Genomic DNA, 25,452 nt, shown 5'->3' with positions numbered 1-25,452 from the left:
TCAAAAATAAATTTAGATGTAATTTGTCTTTTGATGTTGTGATGGCGTTGACCTTAAAATTGATGTGAGATAACCTTAGGTGAAATCAGTGCAGGGTAAAGTGATGGAATATCAAGGCCCTGGTCACAGTGAGTTATGGTGGGGTCTCCTGATCTGACATCAATCACTAGGTTTGACCCAAAGTCATCTTAGATCGTTCAAGGTTAACTCCATCACCACATATTATTTCTCCTGATGAGCATGTGCATCTTCACATCAAAATATGGAGATAAAAATCAGTTTTTCTTGACAAAATAATTTTGTTAAACATGTTTTTTTTCTTACAAAATGTTTTTAAATGTCTTCATGACCTTTATATCAGGTTATAACATTTTGACATAAACCAAAAATAACTTTGAAATTATTGAATGTGTTTGCTATACTTTGATCAGCTCGTAATCGGCGGGTATTGTTAGGCTTTTACCACCACGCCGAAAATTAGGCCAGCGTTAAGAGTGATATAGTGGGCCTATCTGATCTATTTTGTGTGCTAAATAAAGTAGGTAGAGTATAGGAATAATTTGTGATACATCTGGCGAGAGGTCAAGAGACAACTCTCAAAATGAAATGTATTGATATTAATCTGTGATGTTATAAGGCCCATCGATTATGAGCTGATCAAACTATAGGTAGGTATTCTTCCTAGATGAGAATTTGTAATCCCATGTATATCAATTCCTATCAACTGCAAAGTATTATAGAAGCTTAAATGTACTACATTCATTATGTTTTGAGAAAGTTATATTTTATATACAGCCAATAATATTTGTGATACGACATAATAAATCATGCAACTAAGACTAATTTTATCAAAGAGTTTGTTTTTATTTACATTATTACATGTTGTCAAGCAGGGCTCCAATTTTTTTTTTTTTTTTTTCATTATCAGGCTATTTTCAAGAAATGTTACTAAAAATAGCCCCTGTGTACATGTATACATGTACCTTATGCCTTACCAAACTAAACTGTTTTTATTATTTTTGGCATACTTAGTGTGAGCTGAAGCCTGAAGTATGAGAAAATAACTTCACTGGATGATACAATTACCCAAGCAGTCCAGTTTCAGGAGTCTTAATTTTATATTGCTCACAAAAGAACACGAAAGATACCTGCAGGCTATGGGATTCACAAAAAGTAACGTTTGATCTATCTGCAATTCTGCAACAGAATTTTCTAAAGTTGTTAAAGGTCAATTGAGCTCCATATTGGGTCAAACCTGAAATGCTGTTTTAACAAAAATGGTGGCAAATTGTTTGACATGCAAATTGGACTCAAATACAGCATAGTTTGCATCGTGGAGGATTTAGGCTAGAATTTTGGAAAGAATTTGCAAATCAATTCTTATAAACAAATTTGGCTTCGGCTTTTGGTAAATTCATTATTTCTTATTTGAGAAAAAGGGATCAATGCTTTACATAATAAAAGGGCAGCATGTCAATTTTTAACGGCGATCAGATAATAACAGCATAATAAGAAATCAAAAGAAGGCGACATACAGGGTTAGCTAACAGTGCATCACAGTACGGTCGATGATGATAACCGTTAAAAATTGATATGCTGCCCTCTATAGGTAAAGCATTGATCCCTTGTTCTCCAATTAAAAAAATAATGCATGCGCAAAGTAATTTACCAAAAGCCGAATCCGGATTCAAACAAAAACAAGCTAAAGATCGTCTAATTCACATGATTCTTTCATTAGGAATGTCCGTTTGTCATTACAACTCAACCTTACAAGAAGATCGGTGATTTCTCTGTTGATATCAGCGATAAAACAAAAGAATAAAGCGGTAATGTTTATTCTGCTACTTCCAACATTAATCAAGACAGTGTTTACTCAAAGTTCCATGTGTAGTTGTGTACACACACGTAACCTTGCGTTCGCGTATACGCTACTGGACTGTGGATTCATCACAGATTAACAATACTTGGCTCCTGTACAAAGGTATAGAAAGAGTTGTTGAATACTAAATATATCTACTTGAATGGTTGCGTCATTAATTTGGTTGAATTTAAATGTATTTAGGTTTTCATCTTGCAGGACTTCTCATTTCACAGTTTACAAACTGTATGGAACAACACATGCATCAAAATTGCACTTCTGGTTTCTTGGATCATTCTAATGTTACTGAATATACGGTATGTGAAGACCTTGCCTATGTCACACCATTGATTTTCATGCTGGTACATGTATAGATCAGTGTCTGATCACATGACAGTCTCTCCTAATCACACTGTCAAAGTGGGTTCTTTCCCTTGCAGTGTCCAAGTAAGAATTGCCATCATATTACTGTCATGTTGATTTCTGTTGCTCTTTGTTTTCCAAATCAGAAAATCCAAGCTTATTCAGTGGTTCCCTTGTCATCAGTTCCCTGTAAGAAGTACAAAAATGGAAAAATAATAACAATTATTAAATGATACAAAAGGAACACAGGAACCAGCCACCATGTGTGGTATCTTTTACAATATGCATATTTGAGTGCCTAAAATATTTTTATATACCGTACATGTAATTGACTTGATTTTTTTTTCTTTCTTATCCCACAAAATATCACAAAATTTGCATTTCAGTTGCTTATAAGATCAAATTATCATCATTAGTTAAAATAATGATTTTCTGTCGGATAATGAATTATATTTCTGGTCTTGTGTTTCTTTTGTTTTGCCTAATCCTGTCAGAACCTACCTGAAATGAACAATGTTTAAATACACATGTACTATGAATTAAACTTGCTACTGTAAATGTCACAGAGCCTCACACTCACAATCAATCTTACGATTGATCTACCAGTACCAGTACCACAAGTAGTCCCTTATGAAGTAATTTGTAAGATCGATATTAAGGGGGTACTACACCCCTGGCCAATTTTATGCCTATTTTTGCATTTTTCTCAAAAATTATAGCGCATTGGTGACAGGTAAGATATGTATATTATAGGGGCAAAGACAACAACTACTGCACTGAAAATTCAGCAACTCAAGTCAAGTAGTTATTGATTTATTGATTAACTATTGGTTTTCCCTCATTTTATCAGCTTTGACTGTAACTCCACAACTGTTGTATGTGCTGAAATAAAATTTCCAGTGCAGTAGTTGCAATCCTTGCCCCTAAAATATACATATTTTACTTGTCACCAATGCACTATAATTTTTGAGAAAAATGCAAAATAGGCACAAAATTGGGCAGGGTGTAGTACCCCCTGAAGTCTTTGGAGTCCTGGTACACTATTAACTTACTTGTCCATTCTGCATTCCAGATACTCCTTAGCCTGTACTCTGCACGGATTATGTCGTCCTTTGTTTTCAGCGAGACATGTCATAAATAATTGTTTAAATTTCTTGCATTCACCTGAAAAGGTACAAATAATAATTCATGAATTATGGGGTAAAGTCATTGCCGGAGTCATTGACAATACAGTCATGTCAGATGTCACCGTCTCACAGATTACACAACCATTTGGTTGTGTACTGTAACAAAAATCAGAAATCATCAGATCTATCTGGAGAGTTGCTTTTGTTTCACTTAAAGGAGGATTTCGTGATCCTAGCATCCTCTTTTTATGACATTTTTCAGTAGATATCCACGAAAAAAGCTTATTTCCAAAATTTCAGTTGATTCCGATTTTGCGTTTGCGAGTTATGCATGATTGTGTGTATTGCACTGCTCCATAGACAATGTGTTGTCAGATTTGGCGATGTTTTTGCTAAACGAATTAATCTGCGAGAAATATTTGGTACATAAGCGTTGTGAAGCCAGAGGTGTCCAGTGGTGTAAAAGTCTCGACTTTTTTTTGGAAGGGTGGGGGGATGAGGCTGCGGATCACGAAATGCCCCTTTAAAGTGGGTAGTTAATTTAATTCATAAATTTGGTGTGGTTCTTTTGCCTTTTTCTTGTCATTCTAAAACTCTCCCGGTGAAACTGATGTACTTGCGATTTCAGTTACAACATTTAAGATTCAGAAGAAACTTTGAACTGGCAACCCAAACCTGCCAAGAGACGAGTGTATTTTATTACCGATTATGAAGCCAATTCTTCTTTAAAATGGTACATTATCAGAAGCTTGGTGTCGAATAGTACATGTAATATTAAGTATTTTAGAACTTGGTTCAATATTGCAAGATCAAAGAAAGTCTGTTTACATTTTTGGCATTGCACCACCCAGCGATGTTTGATTAAAAGTTTGATGTGCTGCCGTGAGCACAAAAGTTATGACGTTGAAGGCAGCTTTTGTATGAAAGGAACCATGCGGGTGTTTGTAAACAAACTTGACAAGCTACGAGTGTCAAATGGATTGCAGATTTTCTGATTGTGATGATATTATCTTGCCGGGAATAAGTGGTAAGAGTGTAAGAAGTATTCTCTATCATGTAGATAAATGATAGATTTGAAGGACTTAATCCTTTGTGGTGAAATAAGCTTTGCAGTACGACTGGTCATTTTGTAAAATAAACATGCATGTCCAAGCTTCAAAATTCTGCTACCTTAATTTGGTGATGAGCATTTTGACAGGTTAGCTGTGTTGGCATGAGTACTTATGGCACGAATGATCTTTAATCACTGTTTATATGATTTAAATGTATGTAGGACATTGATTTAGAAGTCGGGTTGGTCAGATAGAGATTGTAGTTTGGATAATTATGAAAACACCTAAATTCGGAATGCCCATTGGTTTAACACACAAGCTCTGTGAATTTCATAACTTTACACATGTTGTCTATGAGCGAGACTGGATGGCAAAATGAGTGCATTTCTTTGTCTTTCTTTCTTTCTCCCTTTGTAGTGCTGACTTCAAATAATCGAAGGTAACTTGCACTGCGGTAGCTTTATGGTGTGCACATGCGTCAGTCTCATGCGACAGAAAATGAATTCAAAAGCGTATAAACAAAGTGCAAGTGTCATGTTTTAAGATAAATCCATTGTTTATACAAGTGCTAATACATTGTACCTGTGTATGTTTTGTAGTATTTAAGACTTCATAGTTGAAAATAGATCAAAGATTGTTCTATGTTGATGTTGTTTTGGTAAAACCAATTAAACCATGCCTAATGCTGTTCAGACCTTTCATAAATATTCATTGCATGCAAAGTTCATAATGTTAGTTGTGTATTCAAGATAACGACCTGAGATGTGTATGAAAATTGATTGCTAGTAAGCTCAATGACCTTTTAAAGGAAAGTGATGGTATGGAAATAATGTTACAAAGTGTAAGATTCCATGTGTGTATCTTCAAGTATTGTAAGTGTTAACCATGTCCTACTGGGTCATCTTTTGAGTGTGTAATTTGTATTCTGGTACTGTGTTCTTGATACATTACAGGCCGTCAGGAAGTCAGGAGTTTATAAACCAGGAGCAAAGTCAAGCAAAGTCAAGTCAAGCAAAGTCAAGTGAAGTCTGAAACTTACATGAAGTTGTGAACACTTAATAATGAACATTAATTAGTAAGAGGTGATGATACTGGGCCATATACATTCCATTGTGACTGAATATTGTCAGGTCAAAAGTCATTGTGACTGTGAATATTGTCAGGTCAAAAGCCATTGCATTGTGACTGTGAATATTGCCAGGTCAAAAGTTGGTAGCATTAATATTATTAAAATGTTTGACAGATTTAAGATTATGTGTGGAAATAAGTCATTTACGTGTTTGACTTAGGTTGACAGGTGACCATATATTGTGTTCAAACGGGTCCATTTCATTGATTTGTTCAGCCCTAGTTCGGTCCGGGGAATTCCAAGTTAGGTGGTGGTGGCAGCATTTTACTTTATTAATTCCATCCTAACTAAGACCCCCTGCGCGTTACAGTACTAAAACTGGCTGTGACTGTACTGATGGCAAAACTATATCTTTTCAGCAAATTAGGTTGCTTTTCACTCATTGTTCAAAATGTGACATACACCAGGCAAATACAGCTCCCGAAATGGTCTACTTTTTAGTGGACTTCAACTCCGAAACATTCAGTGATACGGTAGTTAAAAATGCGATCCCCAAACCTTTGGTTACCTTTGGATGAATTTGTAGTTCAGCTAGAAAATGCCCGGTTCAAACATAGAAATTGCCTGCAGCTAGGTCTGACTGAGTGAATGAAATAGTCAGCATTGCCAGATATACTGTATTTCACCAACTTATCCTGGAACCTAGGATTGGGTGCAGATATCGGAACCGGGGATGGTCCCCCTTCTCTTTTCGAATAGCTCTGACACTTTTAACGTGCACAGGGATGAATCCTCCTGAACACGAACACAGGACCAACGGCTTTACGTGACTTCCGAACCACGGACGTCGCACATACACTACTTATATCTGCACGTGCTAAGCAGTGTATGGGGGCAAGAAGAAATTCTACAATTAAATTGAATTCTGTGATGGAACTAAACTTAATTGAAGGATTCCTGACCATAGGAACTTTTTAGGAGGGAAGAGAATTTTCTGCATTTCTTTACTTTAGGGTTTTTATTTTTGCATGTTATTGTAATAGCTGCCTTCTTGGCGGGTTAGGGTTATAACACTGTACTTCCACAAGGCAGCTATAACATGTAAGAATAAAACCCCATTTAACGCGGCTGTGTACTCAAGACGTTGTTTCTTTCGCAAAATTGAGCTTTTTTGATATTTGTTACTTTGTTATGTTTTTTATAAATACAAGGAAAGAAAATCCAGATTTATAAACTCCAACTGCGCTATTTTATGGATTTTATTTCACTATTTCATTCGTGTTTGCAATTTTAAAAGAGAGAAACCTTTGTTGTATCAGCGGGTTGACACCAGCGCAACAACGCATCGCTGCCATGTATCGCGCAATTTGTTAACGCACAGATACGCTTACGCATACGCTGACGCTTATCTGCATGCGTGGCGCATCCTTTGGAAACACTAATTTCAAGTGGTCAAATGGCTCCGTTTTAGCTGATAAAATGTGGGTTTTTCAAGTTCTTTTCCTCGATTTGAATATCAAGTTATGAATGGATTTCGCTCAAACTTCTCAACGGGCTGTGGATTTACCCGATGTTCACATAATATAAGGTAGAAAAACGAAAACTGCCACATTCTCCTGTGAGATTCGATGAAAGGGCAAAATGTGACCACTTTAAACTTTAACGGCCATTATTTCAATGTTCATTTTCTCGGTAAAATGACGATTTAGGTACACGATAACTCAATAAATACAGCATCTATAGGTAAGCAAATATGATCATCGTAAAAGCATGATCGACTCAAGAAACGGTTTTCTCATTTTTTATATTTTGGTCTATTTCCGATTTTAGGCATCATTTTGTGCAAATAGGCGTTTGTGAATTTTAAAAAGTTCAATTTGATGCCTTATATGGTCAATATCTCAAAAACTATTAAAGGCCAATATCAAAAAACTATAAAAAAAACGTTTTTGGAATGGAGCCTCAAGATTGAGCTAAAAACAAAATAAAATATTTTGGAAAGAGTGTTTTTTGTTATGATGTACCTAACAAATATTGCCAAAAACTCACTTTTTGTGATTTTCTTCATAATTGTTGTTTTTACCCCAAATCTGTATTTATATTAAGATTTATTGATGTCTTGCCTTTATAAAAATGTATACTTTTATATGTCTTATGCGAATAATTACAAAGTTATTGCACTTTTACTACATGCATGTCTGAGAGTACACAGCCACCTTAATAGGTAAAGAAACGCCGAATTTTCACGGCAAGCTCAAGGCTCGAACTCTTGCCAATTGTATTCTCCCGGCCGGCAGCGCACCGCCTTAACCGCTCGGCCATCTCGCCCTCTGTTAACTGTTTGTTTGTTTGCCCAGCTTGGTCCGTGAGAGACACATGCTAACCCATGGGAAATCCATAGACCGTTCCAAGCTCATACAATAAAATTGCACAAGCCTGGATCATGCTGGATAGCCAGGCTAATTAAAAAATTATGATATTAAAAATATATACCTTCATGATCTAGTGGAAAGCTTCCTCTATCGGGAGCTGATGGGTTGAATCGTTGCTGCATGTTATATGCTCCAGCCATTCTTCATAGAGTCTTTGGTTTTCCCAAAAGCCAAAAATACAAAATTATATAAGCTTACTTCGAACTTCTTCAAGTTGTTGACTTTCCCGTAGTTTCTGCTATTCAGAGCTGAGAATAGGCAACGACCTTTGACATCAATCAAGAATTGTTCTACGAATTAATTGATTGGTTGTGATATGTAATTGGTAAAAGAATACTCCAATCAGAGACCGTGTATCAACTCGAGTGGTAAAGAAAGCTTTGTATACACAATCGGCGCATGGATTTTTTTTAAACAAAAATTGTAATGCATGAAAATTGAAATAAAGTCAGCAAGGTTTCCTCTTATATTTTACGGTAGAAGTGCACGGCTCGGTAAGAAGACAATTGCATTAAAATTTTATAAAGTTTGTTGAAATGTGGATGTTGAATAATAGATATGACATATGTTCATGAATTGGATGATTGACAGTACACATGTACATGCACTATGCAGTATATGCCCAGCGAGGTCACGTCACACTCGGTGTGACGTGCCCTGAACTCCCAATAACTTTCGTAAGCGACAGACAAATTGCAGGAAAGCGTGCCAATTTAAGCTTCCTGTAATATCTATTGCACATAACGTACGAAGTCACAAACTTACAAACTTCAATATGCACTTCAAATACTGCAGACCAGCTGTTATTTAGGCTATGCTAGGTGAATTCAAATTTGCCATCAAACTGCATCATTTTATATATCAAAATAAAGCCCTTGAGTAAACAAAGCAAACACTGAAAACCTTTTTTTCATAGCACTTTCCGCAGCAAAGTTACATCTTGTCAAAGATTGACTTTCATCAAAAAGATTCAGCTAGCAAAATTCCCCAAAACGGCATTTAGGGGTGTTTCTAGATCTTAGTCTCATGGCGATAGCAGCTTTTTTTAATGGAACTGCTATCAAAATCCCTCTAAAATTCCATGTGCGACTTGATTATCACCATAAATAATCATATATTTGGGTCAAGTGAAGTATAGAAAACATATTTATGTAGGTTTCCTTCACCAACCTATTCTCGAAAAAAATTCAAATTTCTATGTAAATATGCATTGAGTTTTTCCCCGGTCTCGGCGAATTTCGCTGACTATCAAATGTGTTAACTAAGGTTTGCCTGGGATACCTATGTTATTGTTAATTATTACCGATCCTGTAGAATAACTTACATAATCTTCAATTTCATGGAATCCCGTTGCTCAGAATTGCAAATGTCATTTTTATCTGTCAAATCCGCTGTGTATGTGCTCAGAGATTTTATGATATGCTCCATAAATCACAGCTGTGAAACTGACTTTATACCACTCGCTTCGCTTTTAAAGCTAGCAGAAAAGCGAAGCCTCCGGCTACCTCGTGGCATGACGTCACACAAAATTTCCGATGGGCGCCTTATTTATTTGTAACCCGTTTTGTGATTGGTTGCAAACACCATTCATCGCAATCGTTAGCCAATCAATGAAGGCGACGGCCTTTTACGGTATGAATTAATGTGACCCGCCAGTAAAGTACGTCTAACCTGATTGGTTTACAAAAATAATTGGATATTTGCTAAGCCAGTCAGCGTGCTTGATGCTTATACAACCTGGTCGTAGAGGTTTTTTTTTTTAATAAGCGAATTCACATGGTGATCCAGCGATCGAGTATAAATTCTTGTCCATATTTTTAATTTATCCCTGTCTTCTGGTTTTGTTCCCCACCAACTCAAGATCGCTAAAGTTGTTCCCATTTTTAAAGTAGGCAATTCAGGCAATATTTAAAACAGTGTTATAATGAAGAATAATGTACATTATTGGATAGAACATAAATTCAGCATGAAAATGCTTTTGAATTTTTCAAAAGGCCAACCGGTTTTCGAGCTATGGCTTGTTTTGTCGGGATAACTTGGCAAAAAATTTGAACGTTTTAGGAACCTATTTCTTATTATAGTCTTTATTTTGGCATGGCACCATCATAATTTCATTAAAAAATTGTTTTTCTATAATAATTTTACAATTATCTTCTTTAAACTATCCCACATTTGTTTTCATAAGAACATAAGTTGTAGCAATTTTCCGATCAATTATTTTGAGGAAATAGTCGCTAATTTGCATAATTAGTAATTAATTAACAATTTTAATTAATTTTTGCAGTAGGAATTGTGATTTTTGATCAATTAATAAATGAAATGATGCTTTAAAGTGACTGACACACAAAGAAATCATCAAAGTAACAAAAAACATTTAGAAAATGTGATTAAATTCATTAAAAAGGTCTAAAATTGCATTAATTAGTGTTCAGTGAGCATGAAAACTGGCAACACTGTACGTTGGTTTTCCTTATATGAAGCCCAAATTTCCTTGATGTAAAGGGTTTTCTTTGATTATTGGAGCCTTGCTGCAGGGGAATTTCTTTGAAAATGTGGATTTAGAACAACTTTATAGGCATGTATATTGATACTAACATGCATAAATATTGCTTGAAACCATCATTATAAAAATTCAGTCCTAAATTTTCAAGAAACTGTAACTTTCCAACCACTGCGCCGATTTTGATGCAGGTTGATACAGTTATTCATCTTGACATACTCTACTTAAAAAATTAATTGCTTTCAGCACAAAACCAGACTATAGTACCAATAACAGAGCATTTATAGAACTATGCACTCACTATATGGCAACACTGGTTTCCATGTTTACTGTGCCATGCTCACTGTGCAATCAGTGGATGACCTTGTCAACCAATTCAGTGACCACACTGAACTACCTATTTAAAGATGGTGATCGCCACGATTCTTCCAATTATAGACCAATTTCAGTTCTTCCTGCTTTTTCAAAAATTCTTGAGCGTCTGGTCCACAAGAGGTTGTACAATTTTATTTCCCGATTTAATCTACTTCATAACTCACAATTTGGCTTTCGTTCTAACCGTTCCACATGTATGGCCATCATGGAAGTCTACAATAAAATTGTTAACGATCTCGATAACAAAAATCACGCCTTGGTATCTTCCTGGACCTCTCAAGGCATTCGACACGGTTAACCATGATATTCTGTTCTCAAAACTCGCTCACTACGGTATTCGTGGGAATGCCTTCGATTGGTTCAGGAGTTACCTTACTGATAGATCCCAGTTCGTTAACTTTAATCGTCAGTAACTCAATTCATTTGAATACAAGTTGTGGAGTTCCACAGGGCTCAATCTTAGGACCCTTATTATTCATTCTATATATAAATGACATTGTGTTCTCAAGTAAATTTTTCTCATTTGTCATTTATGCTGATGACACTAATTTATTGGCTTCACATAAAAATCTCCAACACCTTATACATTCAGCTAATATTGAACTTGCAAAAATTTCCACATGGCTTAAAGTAAACAAACTTTCCCTTAATATTAAAAAGACCACATATATGTTATTTAAAACAAACACAACACACGATTACGTATCCTGACACTATTTCAATCAATATTGAAAACAAACCTATCTCAAGGGTCTCTCACACAAAATTTCTCGGGATAATTCTTGATGATTCTCTAACATGGCATCAACATAACACTTATATTACAAATATTGTTTCAAATATTCAGGTATTCTTTATCGCCTTAAACACATACTTTCTGGCTCAACATTATTTTCTCTTTATTCTAGTTTGGTTTTACCACATATTCAATATTGTAATATTATTTGGGCCGACAAGAATAATTGCAATTTACAATCTATTCATCTCAAACAAAAGAAAATTGTCCGTTTATGCACCAACTCACATTACCTTGCACACACACTACCTTTGTTTAAGAGATTAAATACACTAACCGTTTATGATATTCACAAACATCAAATTTCCCTCTTTATGTATAAGTTCAAAAGTAGTTTACTCCCAAATATTTTCACTGATTATTTTAAGAAGAGTAATACCTTCCATTCTTATGGAACTAGGTCAGCTGAATTGTATAGACCTCGCAACTTCAGAACAGATCTTGCAAATAACACAATTAAAAGACAGGGCCCATTAAGTTGGAATGTTATTGATCTCAATATTCGTAACTGTAACACCATTAAATGTTTTAGTAACCTGTATAAAGATTATCTTGTATCCCAATATGAGTTGTAATTAGATTGCTCGGGGTTCTATTTATAGATCATGTTGATTTCCAATCAATGATTCTCGTGACTTTGAGTCTCGTAACCATCTTTTTATTATCTTGATTATATCGTATTGCCAACATATTTGTCTGTCTCACCTGTGCTGTCCTGTCTCGCTTTGCACATTGTAGTTTTGTCGCTTCATAATGTCTGTCGTCTTTGCACGTAGTATTTAAGTATTAGTAGTTCTCTTATAAATTTCTTTCAGGGTGGCCAAACTTGTACGAGCCTTGTGCTCTTTTTTGGTCATCCCTCCATTGTAATACCGTTTGTTTTGAAATATGATTCATTTGGTAAATAAAACTGAAACTGAAAACTGAAACTGAAATTCAGCATGACTTCTGCTGTAACAGGTGCAATAACAATACGTCGACACAATCAGTGACATTTACACAATACAATAATGAATTATTTATGACATGCATGGGCTGGATTTTACGATCGAGGTAAGGTTTTCGGCCTGTCCCTGCGTGAATATCGTGACTTTTCAGCATCAAAGATTCCTCACGATGACCAGTTTTTATGCGACACTTTGATAACAGGTAACTTTTATAGGTCATAGGGTAGAAACGATAGTTGTACAATTGTACGAAAATATACATTTTGTTATAGGCCTAAAATGTTTACAAAAATATATTGGTCCGTACGTTGTGCATGTATTCAGTTGTTCGACGTATACATGCAGTAAATCAGTATCAGTATTCATGTAAATGAAAGGGAAGCTTTAAGCCTTAAAAAAGTTATGCTCTCAGCTCTGTTTAGCCCGAAACATGGTCTTACATGTAGTTCAGTTGTAATTGTTCCTTCCTCACCATAGGGTCATTATTATTTTCAACAGCTGGCAATACTAAAAAGGATACTAGGATTTCAAAGTTTTATTATAATAATGAGTATGAATGTGGCTGTGTCGTGAGTTACTGGTAGTGCGGTATGGCCATGGGAATGGTACAATGTATATGGTTTTTTAAGGAATGAAAAAAAATGAAAAGGAGTTTATTTCAACTGGGGGTCCTTTTCGCTAAACTTTTACAAAGCTTCGTACAAAGTCTTGAAATCGTTTGTAACTTTGGTTAGTGGGTCAAGGTCACCCAAGGTCATCCAGGGGTCAAATTAGTAAAAACTGTTTTTTCGGAGACTGGGGTCGCACGTTCCTCAAACTTGACGGGTGGGTGCGTCTTGACCCGGGACAGAACAAGTTTGTATTGATTCAGGTCAAGGTCATCTAGGGGTCAAATTAGTAAAAACTGTGATATGGGCATGAAACTTGGTGGGTAGGTGCATCTTGACCTAGGACAGAACAAGTTTGTATTGATTAGTGGGTCAAGGTCACCCAGAGGTCATCTGAGGTCAAATTAGTAAAAACCGTTTTCCGCCTATTTTCTTGGAGACTAGGGGTCGCACGTTCCTCAAACTTGGTGGATGGTGGGTGCATCTGGACCTCAGACAGAACATATTTTCCATGGCAGGATCTAGGATCATGCTTGAGGTTCCACCAATGGAATGTCCGATTAAGATTATTTAAATGCCAAAATGTTTCTTTCATCAATTCCCAGCCAATAAGTTAGGTCTGAATAAATTTAAAGGTACTTCCAATTTTTAGTAGACATGCCTGTTAGTAGTCATCCAATCATGTACCACAATAGCAAAGCTCACATGTTCGTCAGTTTGTTGTACATGTTTACCCAATTAATTTATTGTCTCATTTGTATGAATGAACTACATAACTTCCACAAAGAAAAAAAACTAGTGTGGTTCTTAAAACTGACCCTGGAAAGCTGGCAGTGCTAATGGTGAGATCAGATTATCATTTGCCATTTGACCCTCTCCATCACAACTAGCGAAAGCCGCCCATCCCACCTTGATTGTGAGTAGCCTTTGATAATACGAGGGGGTATCAAAAATTTTTAGAAATCGCCCAGAAGTGAAAGAGCTATATCAATGAAATTTTGTCAGTGCAATCACTGGTCCTTATGTACATTAAGGTGCAAAAATGGTCTCATAAGTATGTTTACAGGTGGCACTAGATGCCAATAACCTGCTACCCCAGTTACCGATACTGCGCATAAACTGCAAGATTGAGAAAATTGAGGCAAGCAGCGTTATTAAGATCCTGCTTTTGAAAGGTTGCAGTGCCTAGAAAATTGATGATGAAATGAAAGTAATCTTCGGTGGTGATTGTGATATGTCACTGTTGCTTTTTGGAAAAGGAATTTTTATTTCATCACAGATTTTCTGGGCACTGTAACCCTTAAAATGGAACTTAATCATGCTGCATGCCTCAATTTTCTCCATTTTGCTGGTTATGCGGTTACATAGGCAGGTAATGACATCTAGCTCCTGTAAAAAGTAAACATACTTATGAGACCATTTTTGGACCATAATGTACATAAGGACCAGTGATTGCACTGACAAAATTTCATTGATATAGCTCTTTTCACTTCTGGGCGATTTCTAAAACTTTTTTTGATACCCCTCAGATAGGCTGAGGAGATCCGCTGGCGGCCCATACCCATAATATAAGAGACCGCCTTGAACAAGATTAAATGAGGTAGAACTTAATCAGGTATAGTTTTGAAATTCACATAATACTGTTTTGTAATTTACTTTATTGACAGAAAATGGCCAGATTCAACAAGTGTTTGAAGATGACACCAGCACAGGATATCAACATGGAGCTGGACATCAGCAGGGAGTTAGCAGTCCATCAAGAGATAAGTGGAAACACCAAAGAGTTGACAGAGTTTGATGCCACACCTCCTATGTATGTGACATCACTTGGCAGAGGGCTGTGGCCTAAACCTGACCCCCGTGAGATCAGACTTCCAAGAGCCTTTTATGAAAACAAGGGATTGCTGGTAAATATGGATATCAATAACTGCACTTAATGATTTGATAGCTGTAATAAGTTGCTCCTCTGGGTTTTTTTCTCAGATACATTTTTTAAATTGCTTGTCCAATACTGCCTGTCCAAAAGACAGGTTGAGGATTTTCCCACCCATCAGCTTTTGATAGGTGGATGGGTTTCTGTCTAACATTTTGCCTAAGATGCATTCATTTGAGAATAAAGGAATCATAAACATTGTAAATATTTGTTATACTTTCTTATGTTGAATTTAACATAATGATGTATTATTTTGTAGTCGTCCAGGGCCCAGCAACTGACAACCCAAGGACCAAAGAGGAGCATAGGAAGAGGAAGCATTCTTAGTAAATATGGCTCCTCCAGACCTGGGCATGCCCCATCCTCGATGACAGACGGAACAGCAACAACCCCAAGAGATGTTCTCATGACACCAGTAGATTTGGAAGAAGGTACAGACTCATATACTTATCCTTGAAAGTTGATTGTGAGTTTCCCATCACATAATTTGTTGGCAATATTAATTATTTTAAGGGGGTTCTATACACCCCTGCTCAATTTTGTGCCTATTTTTGCATTTTTCTCAAAAATTATAGCACATTGGGGACAAGGAAGATATGTATATTATAGGGGCAAGGACTACAACTACTGCACTGGAAATTTTATTGCAGCACAGATAACAGTTGTGGAGTTACAGTCAAAAATGAGGGAAAATCAATATTTGATCAATAAATCAATAACTACTTGCTTTGAGTTGCTGAATTTTCAGCACAGTAGTTGTAGTCCTTGCCCCTATAATATACATATCTTACTTGTCATACCTGCCCTGACATTTTAAACTACTATGAAATCTGTCTCTCAATGATCAAGACCCAACTTGACACAACTTCGGTAGGCCTACCCATAATCTGGAAACCCATCATTCGCCTCTTCCAAGCCCTATCCTGCTACCACATTGGACGACCCGAAATTAGTATCTGGACGTGGATATAGGCCGTTAATCTGCTGAAATAGGCCTATATGCATGTGTTCCGTATTGAATCCGTTCCGTGTTGAAAATAGGCCTATATTGGTCCGATGAGATGCACCTGTCAGTCACACTGTAATGCTTTCCGATGCGCGCACTGTATTCCGCGCACAATCCCGTTGATACTCCGCAATAGCGCACTGCGGACACGCCGTGATTAGTATTATGATATAATAGTATTGTCTTCTAACCGTAGTATTCAACTTTCTTTGTAATTCATTTGTTCTGAGCAATACTAAAATGACCATATCTTTGGAACTGTACATGCAATTGTAATTCTGTCTCATTTGTGATGTGGATATAATCTTCCTAAATTTTCTTAATTTAATTCTGATTTCTCTTTCAATACAAAGTACCGTTCTCCCAAGAATATGAATTTTAGCATGAAATTAAGGTGTCAAAGCATTCAATGAAAGTCACACAGCCTGATAACAGAGAGATCTGTATAAAAGAGGTCTGGATAACGGCAGGTTGAACTGTAGTTTGAACTTGACCTTATCAATAATCATGATAATACTAGCAATTGCATATCTGTCTCCACCATAAATTATTTTTGTATAATTTTGTTTTCAGGTAAAGCTGCCTTGATGAGAAGATTCCTTGGTACTCAGGGAGATTCTAATGAGAAGGCTATGTATGCTCCAGGTGAAGGGTCATTGGTGTTCTCGCTCAGGTCAGGGTCAGTGAAGACACTCCCAGATGTGAGATGTAAAGAAGATTTCCCCTCCTTGCTTGATGACGACATCCGTGTGCCGGTTAAGGTACATGTAAGTTGAACTTGACATCATTACCATGAGAATCTTGATCTGTATGGGGTGTGACCAGCTTTTGTTTGAAGTCACATGTAAGAAGTATTCAATCTCGGATAACCTAGAATTTCTTGCTTCAACCAGCTGGTAAAGTTTGTTCAGTTTATATAATGCGGAAAAAATAAGACTCATAACACCGTGTATTGATATAGAATGATATGCACGCAGTTGGACGCAATGGTTACGCTAGTCGTGTGTTGCGTAATGCGTGACTGACGCACGCTTGTGTGAATTTACGCAAACGTGAGTTGGGACTTTATTGACGCACACAGTAACAAAAGCCGAATAATTTCCGCTTTATATAAGCCAAACAAACATTAGCAGGTTGAATCTTTGATGGTAGAAACATCTATCTTTAAGCAATACCAACTGTCCATAAAGATTGCTGCTTCCATCTCGGTAAATGGAAAAGAGTTATTCCATTGATTTAAACGAGGGAATATGTATATGAGGTTGATGTAAACCAAGGAGTACCCTACAAGCTCTCCCACAAGAAAATTTCACCCATTGGATATGGTTTACATTTCAAATGAATGACTCATTGCATGATCAGCACTGCTCTGCCTAAATTGGCAAGGGTTTGATAGCACACCTAACCGTAACATTGTCACAGAAAAAAGTACTTTGTAACAATATAATACCAGGTATTTTCCCCATCACATTGTGTCTTTTTCTTTACTCTAGTCATCACACTCTGATGTTGGCCTGTACAAAAAGCCATCGCAAAAATCCAGAAAAGCCAGCACTAGAGGAGATAAACAGCAAGCTGAGGACCCAGAGATACTAGGAGAAGATGAGACACCTGCTGCTTCTGGTAAGAGATTTCATTTAGTTAAGGGGGTACTACACCCCTGCCCAATTTTGTGCCTATTTTTGCATTTTTCTCAATAATTATAGCGCATTAGTGACAAGTAAGATATGTATATTATAGGGACAAGGACTACAACTATTGCACTGGAATTTTATTTCAACACAGACAACAGTTGCGGAGTTACAGTCAAAAATGAGGGAAAACCAATATTTGATCAATAAATCAATAGCTACTTGCCTTGAGTGGCTGAATTTTCACTGCAGTACTTGTAGTCCTTGCCCTTATAATATACATATCTTACTTGTCACCAATGCGCTGTAATTTTTGAGAAAAATGCAAAAATAGGCACAAAATTAGCCAGGGGTGTAGTACCCCTTAACCTTGGATTCATCATAAGGTAGCCATGCAGTTTTTAATCAAGTCTTACACCTGCATCGTACTAAACAGGCGCAGCGAGCTTTAGCATCATTGTTGTTGATTTGCATCCACATCTACTCCCTCTATCTGAAAAGTAACTAGCTGATGTCGATTAGAAGTTGTTAACCTGCCTATAGCATCAAATCATTGCCAGTTGATCTGAAGTCAACTTAAAGGCAATTCAAATCACAGTCACTAGCAACGACTGATTTGCTGGTAGGATTTGACAATCGCTAAAGTTTGTTCGGCTTATAATTGGCGAAAAAAATAATTGTGTATTAATATTCAATATAGAATGGCGTGCACGCAGTTGGGCGTAGCATATACGGCAGTTGTGCATTGCATAATGCGTATAACTGGTGCACGCTTATGTGAATTTACACAAGTTTGAGTTTTGACTTTATTTACTCTGGCAGTAACAAAAACCGCATAATTTTCGCCAATTATAAGCCGAACCAACTTTAATCACTGGTCAACATTTTATCTCCCGATCACTCTGAATGGTAGTATGATATTGGTATTTCATTTGTGATGATTTGCTCATCACGTAATGCATCATATTTGGATTTTAGGGGCTCGGTGCACACTATTTTTGTGGGACCTGAAAGCACATCAGACACACCATATTGCATTCTGAATACAAGAATTTTTTTAAATTTGCAATATAGTACAAATTTTATGGCATATTATTAAAAATTTACATTTTTGACATTTAACAGTCCTCGAGGTAAACTAGGTAGCCTTTATCAATCCAATGCTAAATATTTTAGATCTGTTGAGAAACTTCAGGTATATATTCAATACGAGAGCAGGCCGTTGCAACTCATATGCTAGCGCAATACAAAAAGGTGGCGACAGCGTCGGCTTTCCCTGTGTATTACCCTTCACTAACATGGCGTCCAATGGCGTCTCCCGGCGGGCCATTTTGGAAAAGTAAAGAAAAATGCTGCTGCCACCACGATAGTACTAAAAGCTACGTAAAAAATATGCGTAGTGCTGTGGAGACTTACTTTAACATGACGTCACAAATATGCTAATTAAAGAAAAATGCTGCTGCCATCTACGTCCACATGTTGCAAGCGTGACGAACGCCTGGCCTCACGTCGACGAACTGAGTTTCAATTCCATCGCACTACGTGCTCTATATACTTATTCCATGACGAGAGGTCAAAGTTTTCATGATGGTCGGCTTTTCCTCCCAGCTACATCACTTAAAGTACATTAGATTTATAAAGTTAACTTTGAGGACTGTGCAAAGGTGGGTGACCAAGCCCTTAAAATATCTTTTTGTGCAAAAATATTTTTAAAACTTTCTGATATAACAAATTTTTGATATGAAAACAAATCAGTCACAATAAATCCAATTTACCCCAAGGTGGCTGTTTTTAATTGCATGCAGCTAAAACAATTTAAAAAAATCAAATTTCCCAAAATGCAAAGTCTGGGTCAATCGGGCTTGTAGAACAGGTTTTTTAGGTAACTAGATGTAAACTATGCTGGAAGTGATGCTATTATTTATAAGACTGCTATGCAATGTGCATGTTGCTTATACCCAATACCTCTCTTTCTTATCTATTCCATACACAGGGCAAAAGATCTAGCAAGGATCTGATGCAAGTGTTAAAGCTCAAGCAGGACAAAATGGGTTTTAACAGGAAAAGCGCAGGACTTAAAAACTGCTAAGTTTCTATAAAGCCAAGTTTTATAAACTGGAAAACTTTTTATACACTGCTTTTCTCAAATCTTTTTCAAAGTTAAAGGAAGAAAAGCAATACTTTATTACTTGTAAAAAGAAAAACTTTCAAAGTGTATATAAAAGTATTTATTTTACTATATTATTTATTGACAACAACTACAAATAACTTCAATAAGTGTGTTTGGTCTGAGTGGTTGTTAAAAGAACCATTTATTTGAGACATGGAAGTGGTGGTGATAAGGTTTGATTGAGGTTAGTCCTCTGCATTCATCTTGAGCCATTATAATTTATAATGTTCATCAAACCCCATTGTGCTATTTCCTCCCTACAACTAATGTTTTGAAGCTTTATTTTTTTACAGCATGTAACTCCATAATACTAATACATTTTATTTATTTTTGTTCTCACATATGGGACCTGCTACCACAAAATGAGCAAAAGTTGCAAGTTGGTAATTTCGAGACATCTTGGCTGCTGAGTTGATGTTTGTTTGCCACTCATCTGCACAAGCCAGTAGTATTTCCTAGAGCTGTAAATGACCCATTGTAACCCCATTCACAAAGGATATGCAGATGTACTATTGGCTTGAACAGGTGTGTGTGAAACAAAGAACACCAACGCAGCAGTCAGGAAGTCTCAAAACTACCAACTTGCGACTTGATGCTCATTTCCTGGTAGCAGGTAACATATTTACTTTCAGCTACACTGACACTCTAAAAAGTAATAGCACTTAATTATTTCATAAGCATTTTTTCACCCTTTGATATTTTATCAGAAGCATAATGGTTTTTATTTATCCCATAAGAGACGGGAATGTGATTAACAAAAACTTGACATTTTCTCTTTTTGTAAGAAAACTGAGCAGTGTACAAACTAAAATGTAGGTAACACCTAGGTTTCATTATCATTGAGGTATAGAACTTTTTATTTTGTTGGAGAAGAGCAGGTAGGGCAACTACTTCTACATGTTCATACTACATACTCTGAAAATTTTAGAAAATTCGCACAGGGTAATTTTTTTTAAATCACATTTTTGTTCCTAAAATGGGGGTTATAGCGCCCTCAACAGGCACTCTCTCCATAGGGCTACATGTAAAGACCAGTTATAGACAAATGGCCCTAAAATAAAATGGCCTCGTTCAATTTTCCTCACATTTTGCATATGATGTAGATTTAACATCTGGAATGTAATGCAGGTGGTGTCATTGCTGCTCTTCTAAATTCATTTTTAAAATGTCCGCCCCAGACCAAGGTGGTAAAAGTACAGTAAGCCTATCAAGTTGTAAAAGGGCAATCTGTGATGCATGGACTGTCTTTTGAAATTTGTAGGAGAGCATTAAGTAGCTCTTCTGGAGCCCTCAATGAGAGCTGTTTAGAACATATTGCAATATAATGTAAGGAGAGAATGGTCAACTAAGGAGAGCTAAAATCACTCTCCTATATCAGATTTAAGGAGTGTAGTAGATAGTAATTGCTCTCGCTCACCTAAAAAGGCAGTCTCTGATTATATGGCAGTGTCAAGTTGTAAAGGGGCAATATGTGATTTGTAATATGGCAGTGGCATAGCCAAGCTAGGGGACCAAGGTTTGGCAGCTCCCCCTGTGAGAAGTTTTGCTCCCAGTGAAATGTTTGATGCCCTAAAATTTAAGATTTTTAGCCTTTTTTGTACTTTTTAATCCATTTTTGACTATTTTCTGCCAAGTTTGGCACCTTGAAAGTTGCCTTGCCTCCTCCCTTTGCCACCCCCCAATATAAGTCCTGGTTATACTACTGCTTTATATGTGACATATTTAAACAAGCATTAATTGTCTTTAAAATGTGCACATGACAAGCCTAAGAGCAATATCTAACAAACAAAAAAGTGAAAATACATGTTAAAGTAGACATAAAGTATAGATTAAAGTTTGCAATATTTTTATTCTTGTTGCAAATGAGGCTGCTGAAACTATTGGTCACATATAAATGTAAGCAGATGATGCTGGGAACTCAAATTAACCATTTATCTTGATGCATTTGATATAGCAGTTACCAACAATATTTCTTACAGAAAATCTCAGATTGTCCCTATAATATCGTTATGACTTTGGCAGACTGCTGTATCTGGATTACATCTTTGTTAACGCGGCTGTGTACTCTAGCCATTGTTTCTTTCTCAAAATTGAGTTTTTATGATATGTTTGTACATTGTTATGTTTTTTATAAATACAAGGAATGAAAATCCAGATTTGTAAACTCCAACTGCAATATTTTAAGGATTTTATTTCACTATCCACTCGTGTTTGAAATTGAAAAGGAAAGAAATCTTTGTTGTACCAGCAAGGTACACGCACGCAACAACTCATCGCGTTATGTATCGCGCAATTTGTTAACGCACAAATACGCTGACGATACGCGACGCTTATCTACATGCGCGGCGCATCGTATGGAAACATCACGGAAGCACTGATTTCACAAAACCTAGTGGTCAAATGGCTCCGCTTTTAGCTGATAAAATGTGGGTTTTTCAAGTTCTTTCCCCGATTTAAATATCAAGTTATGAATGGATTTCGCTCAAACTTCTCAAGGGCTGTGGATTTACCCGATGTTCGCGTAATATAAGTTACAAAAAACGAAAACTGTCGATTCTCCTGTGAGATTCGATGAAAGTGCAAAATGTGACCACTTTAAACTTCAACGGCCATTATTTCAATGTTCATTTTCTCGGTAAAATGACGATTTAGGTACACGATAACTCAATAAATACAGCATCTATAGGTAAGCAAATATGATCATCGTAAAAAGCATGATCGACTCAAGAAACGGTTTTCTCATTTTTTATATTTTGGTCTATTTCCGATTTTGGGCATCATTTTGTGCAAATAGGCGTTTTGAATTTTAAAAGTTCATTTTGATGCCTTATATGGTCAATATCTCAAGAAATAAGGCCAATATCAAAAAATAAAAAAAACCGCTTTTGGAATGGAGCCTCAAGATTGAGCTAAAAACAAAATAAAATATTTTGGAAAGAGTGTTTTTTGTTATGATGTACCTAACAAATATTGCCAAAAACTCACTTTTTTGTGATTTTCTTCAAAATTGTTGTTTTTACCCCAAATCTGTATTTATATTAAGATTTATTGATGTCTTGCCTTCATAAAAATGTATACTTTTATATGTTTTACCCGAATAATTACAAAGTTATTGCACTTTTACTACATGTATGTCTGAGAGTACACAGCCACCTTAAATTCATGTTACACATGAATTTATTGAATTCTCTTGGATTAGCGAGCAGGTGATAAGCACTTTAGATCCAGATGACAGTGTATCAATTTTTTAATGGTGATTAGCATTCTCTTGGTCCGGCTGACGTCACAAAGGGGAAATAGCCTTGTAAAACCAGTGTGCGCATGTGCAGTTCTCCTTTTTCGAGCTGGTTGCTATGCGTGCACTTGTGCAAAGGGGACAATATTCCCGGATGTCCGACCGAGTGAATGGTAAGTGAGTGAAAAAGGGCAGGATACAGAGTTAGTGGTACAGCACTGCTTTGTCGATCCACTCTTCTCAAATTCAAGAGAATTTGTGCGTAAGATGAATGTAACTGAGAGACAAATCCAAATTCGGAAGTCTGCCAAATTCATAACGATATGTTTACAACTGAGGTACAATGTCTACAGATTGTTTTGTCTTCTTTCCTGTACAAAAATATGAAAAAGCCTAAAGTGCATTCAATCATGTTATAAGTTGGCTAGTAATTGTAGAAAGGTACTTCTTGCGTTTATCATCTTTTAAAAGAAGAAAATACATCGGTAATAATAAAATGTTCAGTTAAAAACTATGTGAAGTGTGTGAGCTCAACATTATTATTAGAACCCACTTATAAGTATTTCAAGACTGCCAACCAGCAAGCTGCATGATATAAGTACAAGTACCTCAGCTAGGAACATGTGTGTAAGTATTCCAACACATCAACTCATTGTGCTTGATTGTAAGCTATTGTATCACATATCGTCATGGTTTCTACATAATGATGAATCACAGATTGTTATAAACTGTCTATTTGTATTATACATGTTAAGGAGCATGTATGACTTGTTGAAGCTCCTAACAACCATTATTTTAATTCTTGTTTTATTTTTGTATTCGCTTTCTGCTGAATGAATTCATAGAACTCATAAAACCGATTGCAAGATGATACTGACTGAGCAAATTCACGCATGAATTGATAAAATCTGCTTTGATTGTTTCCCAAATATTAACTAGGAATTAAGTAAATAGTGCAAGTTGATATACATTTCATTAACAACCTTTCTGTTTTCTATTTCAGGACAATCATTTACATTCAAGGACCTAGCCAAGGAAATCAATAATTCACCTGGAGATGGTTCTGCTACCAGAAGGATTGGTAAAGGAAGAGGAAGAGGGAGGGGAAGAAAGATGAAGGAACTAAATGACGATTTTCTTGGTGCTGGAGATCTGGTGGGACAAGATGATGGAGGTAACCTACAAGGTGATACATTAACAGTAAGTAAAATGGCAGTTTTATTCTTGCACATATTCCAAGTTACCCAGTTTCAACGTATAATGAAAACATCAAAATCCATTGAAGTTCATTGAAACCTGTTTTATGTACAGAAGAGTTTACATCTGATATTTGATGCATTTTATGGATTGATCTTCAGGGAGTTGATTTGTGCTGCTTAAATTTCTCAATGCACTATCTGATATATCGAGCAAGAGGACAAGAAGGGGTAAAACTTCTTTTCGGGGTGGTAGCGGCCCTTTCCCTCTGGCTATGCCACTGATTAGCAGGGCTACAGGCATTTCAAGGTGCAACTAGATTTGGAGGTGGACTTGCCTGACAGACTAGTGAAATTTGAAACATTGAAATCCACATCAATAATTTCAAACCTTTATGTTTGCACAGGATCTATTTCAAGCAGCCAATGTTCTACAGGTGGAGGGTCTTCCTGCAGATATAACACAAGAAGAAGTGGTGGACTTATTTGCACTGTTTGGTACTGTGTTAGGCTGTCATATCATGAGAGATGCTCACACTAGGCACTCTATTGGCATGGCTCAATTAAGGTAAGCACACTGTTTGGTACTGTGTTAGGCTGTCATATCATGAGAGATGCTCACACTAGGCACTCTATTGGCATGGCTCAAGTAAGGTAAGCACACTGTTTGGTACTGTGTTAGGCTGTCATATCATGAGAGATGCTTACACTAGGCACTCTATTGGCATGGCTCAAGTAAGGTAAGCACACTGTTTGGTACTGTGTTAGGTTGTCATATCATGAGAGATGCTCATACTAGGCACTCTATTGGCATGGCTCAAGTAAGGTAAGCACACTGTTTGGTACTGTGTTAGGCTGTCATATCATGAGAGATGCTCACACTAGGCACTCTATTGGCATGGCTCAAGTAAGGTAAGCACACTGTTTGGTACTGTGTTAGGTTGTCATATCATGAGAGATGCTCACACTAGGCACTCTATTGGCATGGCTCAAGTAAGGTAAGCACACTGTTTGGTACTGTGTTAGGCTGTCATATCATGAGAGATGCTCACACTAGGCACTCTATTGGCATGGCTCAAGTAAGGTAAGCACACTGTTTGGTACTGTGTTAGGCTGTCATATCATGAGAGATGCTTACACTAGGCACTCTATTG

At 36.6% G+C, this 25,452-nt stretch overlaps 2 protein-coding genes across 2 annotated transcripts; one reads left to right on the top strand and one right to left on the bottom strand.

Annotated features, from left to right (window-relative positions):
• Window positions 1-984: 984 nt before the first annotated feature.
• On the bottom strand, window positions 985-8,163 carry LOC140151339 (cytochrome c oxidase assembly protein COX19-like). Its single transcript, XM_072173648.1, has 3 exons — window positions 7,963-8,163; window positions 3,274-3,385; window positions 985-2,408 (listed from the first exon to the last, which is right to left on the bottom strand). Exons 1-3 carry the CDS (start codon window positions 8,039-8,041, stop codon window positions 2,330-2,332), a joined length of 270 nt encoding a protein of 89 aa, XP_072029749.1. The 5' UTR covers window positions 8,042-8,163; the 3' UTR covers window positions 985-2,329.
• Window positions 8,164-8,259: 96 nt separating this feature from the next.
• LOC140149586 (uncharacterized) lies at window positions 8,260-24,870 on the top strand. Its single transcript, XM_072171663.1, has 7 exons — window positions 8,260-8,395; window positions 14,795-15,034; window positions 15,320-15,491; window positions 16,640-16,833; window positions 17,560-17,689; window positions 24,106-24,302; window positions 24,706-24,870. Exons 2-7 carry the CDS (start codon window positions 14,798-14,800, stop codon window positions 24,868-24,870), a joined length of 1,095 nt encoding a protein of 364 aa, XP_072027764.1. The 5' UTR covers window positions 8,260-8,395; window positions 14,795-14,797.
• The last annotated feature ends 582 nt before the right edge of the window (window positions 24,871-25,452 follow it).

Source organism: Amphiura filiformis, chromosome 4 (genome assembly GCF_039555335.1).
Source record: "Amphiura filiformis chromosome 4, Afil_fr2py, whole genome shotgun sequence".
Taxonomy (NCBI): domain Eukaryota; kingdom Metazoa; phylum Echinodermata; class Ophiuroidea; order Amphilepidida; family Amphiuridae; genus Amphiura; species Amphiura filiformis.
The sequence above is the reverse complement of the archived record's forward strand: the minus strand, read 5'-3'. Positions and strand labels throughout refer to the sequence as shown.